This window comes from Coptis chinensis, chromosome 3 (assembly GCF_015680905.1).
Source record: "Coptis chinensis isolate HL-2020 chromosome 3, ASM1568090v1, whole genome shotgun sequence".
NCBI lineage: Eukaryota > Viridiplantae > Streptophyta > Magnoliopsida > Ranunculales > Ranunculaceae > Coptis > Coptis chinensis.
The window spans coordinates 29,580,398-29,584,972 of record NC_141458.1 but is presented as its reverse complement, the minus strand read 5'-3'; the positions used below and the strand labels follow the sequence as shown (position 1 = coordinate 29,584,972).

Here is a 4,575-nt window from a genome sequence, read left to right as displayed (position 1 = left end):
CGCCAGAAGACACTGAATCCTTTTCTATGACAGAAAGAAAACATCCTATGTGACTCGGTTAATCAGGACCGGCTGATTTGGCTGGTGTAAAATGACAACTGATTTGGTGGCTTGTTTATAGAATTACAAGTATTCAGATTGGTTCCAGAATAATGAGAATAGTAGTTGGATACTTGGTCCAACTTGCAAAACGTCCTATACTTTCTTTTGACTGTGTTACAGTGCAGATGATGACTGAAGTACTGGAGTAACGTAACAGCCACATGAAATTGGCAACTAAATGAAAATCTTAACGTGGTAGAATTGCATGATCTCAATCTGACAATTGCAAAGACTCTTTCAAGTTAGATGCAGAGAACTAAAGGTCTAAACAGTTCATCTTCGCTTCCACAAAGAGAACTTAACAGCTTTCAATTTCTCCGAATTGCATTGGTCAAGATATCTGTAGTCTCTTGGCACACCATAAGTAAGACATTTGAGATATGCATTCAAAACATTGGCTTTCTTTTATGAATTTCGATTGCGCAGTCATATACATTTCATATAAAAATTATTTTCTTCCATTCTGAGATGTCTTTGAATGGCCATGGACATGGATGTGGCACTCCAGGGTACCTTCCCGGAGTGTTTGGACCTTGATTTGCCTGAAACAATGCAATGATATATGTCTAGTCAAACACAGGAGCCTAACCTACTAAAACAATGGCTCCCGCAAAATGAAAGTCAAGAACTCCAAGACAATCAAGGAGCAGCTTTAGCTACAGCAATATATGTGGAAACCTTGTACATTCAGGTATCCATTTTCAACAGGTGAACAGTGAACCATAGCTGAGGGGCTTGCTTGAATTGCAAAGAGAAACAATTGACGCTCCCTGAACAGGTGGTGAGTAATAAAATCAAATGGAAGCTCTAAAGGTAAGGACATCTCTGAACTGCTTGGATCCAATACACCGATATTTGCAAATTTGTTGTATCTTATGGTTAGTTCATTCATAATCTTCCTCAGGATCATGAGAGCTCTGGGGAAGCACCACACATAAAGCAAAAAGAAAGTGATGCAGAGGCTATCAGGTACAATACGAAGGGTGGGGTGTACTCTGGTTCTTGGAAGCTTTTCTGTAAATTCCAAAAGAAAGAATGTTCATCAAGTATGATTCAATTCTTCAGGTAGGCGGCATAAGTGGTATTTGTCAGTGTCTACTACAAAGAGCATCCAGGGTAAACTTGAATATATAGATAGTTTACTTGTGTAAATATACAGTTCCAATGAAGTCATTTTGCGGTTAAAGTATTTTAGGTTTCTCTTCTGGGAACAATTTGATTACTAAAGACGCACACGCAAATGTATTTAAAACACGAACAATAACTGGCAAATCATTTCTATGAAAACAATTTTAACTAGTAAAGGCTGTTGCATGTGCTTCTTGAGAATAAAGTTTCATAAGCTTGACTGCTAGACAAGATAACATTAACTTTTCTATTTTCTAAGTTCTAATAAGAAGCAGGGATGCTTGTATGCTTTAACCAGAATTTTTTTTGGCCACACTGGAAAAAGAACTTTCAAAGTTTGAACAATAATATACTTGGGGTTCTTGTTCATTTCAACCCAATTCAAAAGCATACCATGATCTTAAACTGCTTGAATTCCAATCACTTACAAAGCTTCAACTTCTTGAAGAACGATGAAACTGTAGTTTTTGGATAAGGCTTTGTGGCAAGGCAAGTGGGTAAGTTTTCCGGTTGCTCAATCCACAGCTTATGAGCAATATCACCAGCTGCAAGTTTTTGCGACAAGTTCAAGAGTTGAGGTTCTCCCTTGACCTCCAAAGTAACCTGCAAAGCCAAAAGAAGGATAATTACTTTTTCCTATAATCCAAACTGCTTAGCCGTCGTTAAACATTAGAAACTTTTTAAGCTTAATTGGTGTCATCAAAACAAAGTTTACAACAAATTACTTATTCCACCAAGCGATATATTTGTGGTAAAGTCATTTAGATTGATTTCCATTGTAAGTTGAGCACATCTAACACTTCAAAAATCCATGGTGACAAACACATTCAAACATTCATCCTTGCAGCTATCCATATTAATAAGATTAAGGCAACAGCATTGTAAACATTTTAACATTTCTTGGCTCACATGATCGTTTTTTTTAAAAAAAAAAGAAAAAGAAAAAGACACAAATGCCACTAAAGATTCTAACCTTGTGCATTGAATCTATATTTTCCCGACTACAATAATCAATAGTATGACCATCATCCTTATTTCCCCAAATTGCTGCAACCGAAGCATGACACCCTTGAGTCACAACACTTCCAAGTGGCCACGAATCAATTAAGTCACGTCTTAAAACCAAATATTGAACTATAACATCCTCAACAATCTTTTCTCTCTCTTCCACGTCATTCTCGGGTTTAATAGATAAAATAGAAGGTTCTATAGAAGAAGTACTCATGAGTTTTGACCGTTGGTTTTCCAAAATTTTGATTCTAGAAGAAAATAGGGGAGCCCTAATTGGAGATGTGTAAATGGCGGGAGTAGAGACACGAGCTGAGAACAGGGACATCATGTTTTTCAGTGTTTACAATTGTTCGGTATCGTGAATAAAATGAACTGGGCCCAGCCCATACATTTGGGCCTTCTAAGGCCCAATTTCATAATTTCAGTAGACGTTTGCAACGAAAGAAGAAAAAAAAAGGATATCCAATGTTGTTCAGTAAGGCCTTACACCACCAATGTAATGCGTACATTCTTTGCCTGAACAAGTATTGGTACCATAATTGTACCATTTCTTCTCATCCACCCAAGCAATAACGGCATCCATGGGACTCCATTTTTTTCCTTGTCCCAGAACAAATTTTCACCAAAGCCCGTAGCCTGGGGAGTGAATTAATTTGCAGTCTTTTCGCCTTTGGTAGACGGGCGTATGTGGCTAATGATGTATCCCATTTAAGTGGTGGCACGCCGACTACTTTTCTAGCACTGTTGTGACCCCCTAGCATCTCTTTGATAATCTCGGTTTTGTTAAGAGCTGCACTGGCAGTAGGAGTGTAAAAAAAAACCGTTGACCCATCATCGGGTATCACGGTTTTCACCCGCCACCCAAACTGAAAAATGTTTTTTACTGCTATAGTAAATTCTATGTTCAAAGACCAATCAAGCCGCCCGACCAAGACCCGGTCAAAAGCCGTTGACCCAATCGGATTGACCAAGATAATTTCAAGACTCTAACTCTAATAATACTTATATATTATGTTTATATTTTTTTTAACTTTTATAGAAATTTGGGAGATCGATATGAACACAAACTTATGAGTTCAACATCAATTTCAAATATTCAAATTTGAACATTGGACATATATCAAAAGTTCAAATTCAATAATGGAATTTTGGTAAGATGAATCATTCAATTAATTTAATTCTTTTTAGTTTATATTTTATTGTTTTGGCCCCATCTTCATTTTATATCAATTTCAAATGAGAAATAAATTTTTTGATATGGTTTTGGGTTCGGATGATTGAGAATAGAAAATATTACTTGTAGAATTAGAAAGTTTTTAGGTTTGTATAAATCAATGGCCGGGTGATGGTACTAAGACATGAATTTCAAATCGGGTAGAGATGACTTGAACTGAAAAATGTTACTGATAGAGATAAGAAATAATGGACTTGGTAAGTGTAAATATAACCGTGTTTGGTATTCTGCTTTTGATCGGATAGAGATAAATAAGTTTGTATATATAAGAAGTAGAGATGACTTGAAAATTGATTAGAACCACTCTTAAAGAGCATTTTTGCTTTGTTCCAAAGATTTTGTCTAATGTAACTAGACTAGATTGCTTGTTTGCCATTTTAAGCTGTGGTTATGTATGCCTATATACTTCTTGACTATGGTATTGGATAAATCTTTGATGAGCTTGCATTCTTTGGTGTAAATCGTGTCTTTTTTTTTTTTTTTTTTTTTTTCGATAAAGATAGTTATTTATTTATTGCATAACAATGCGGGATGTAGATTGCGATTTTAAATAGCTTAAATCGGCGATTTAAGCTATTTACAACAAACTGTGGTGGTCTCATCCACCAAGCTGAACATATAAAGATGGTAAGGAAATAAACATATTTGCATTTACATCATCCCTATGTATATTAGGATTTGCCCACCATTGTCGATTAGCAGCAAGGTTGGTCGCCCATTTAGCAAATGCATCAGCTACAAAATTCCTGTAATTCCACAATATCATGTACTCATCTATCATCGTAAGCATGTCTCTTATATCGTGTACCAGGGATTCGATAGCCTTCGATACTCTAGTTTCTCTTTATGAGATAACTTGATGCACATATTTTGAATCTGTTTCAATTATAATTTTACGGAAATTTAAGCACAGTGCAGCTACTGGAATAGGTAGTGCCGCTCCAAATAAGAAATTTCCATCCTCTTCTCGAAATACACATCCAGAACTTGCAGGTCCAGGAGCACCCAAAGCTGAGCCATCTGTATTTAGTTTGACCCAGTGTCGACGAGGAGTCCAAGCAATTTGGGTTTCAAAAGAGCTAGGTGTGGGTTTCTTGATT

At 36.4% G+C, this 4,575-nt stretch overlaps 1 protein-coding gene across 4 annotated transcripts; it reads right to left on the bottom strand.

The window, feature by feature from the left end:
• Nucleotides 1-481: 481 nt before the first annotated feature.
• On the bottom strand, nt 482-2,591 carry LOC147509065 (Peptidyl-tRNA hydrolase II (PTH2) family protein). Of its 4 annotated transcripts, none has more exons than XM_086601363.1 (3): nt 2,204-2,590; nt 1,624-1,833; nt 482-1,116 (listed from the first exon to the last, which is right to left on the bottom strand). In XM_086601363.1, the coding sequence occupies exons 1-2, from the start codon at nt 2,567-2,569 to the stop codon at nt 1,651-1,653; spliced, it is 549 nt and encodes a 182-aa protein (XP_086457489.1). In that variant the 5' UTR covers nt 2,570-2,590; the 3' UTR covers nt 482-1,116; nt 1,624-1,650. The 4 variants fall into 4 exon arrangements, with proteins under 4 accessions (XP_086457489.1, XP_086457490.1, XP_086457491.1 ...); XM_086601364.1 differs by having other exon boundaries at nt 482-644; XM_086601365.1 differs by having other exon boundaries at nt 979-1,116; nt 1,659-1,833; nt 2,204-2,591.
• Between the last annotated feature and the right edge of the window lie 1,984 nt (nt 2,592-4,575).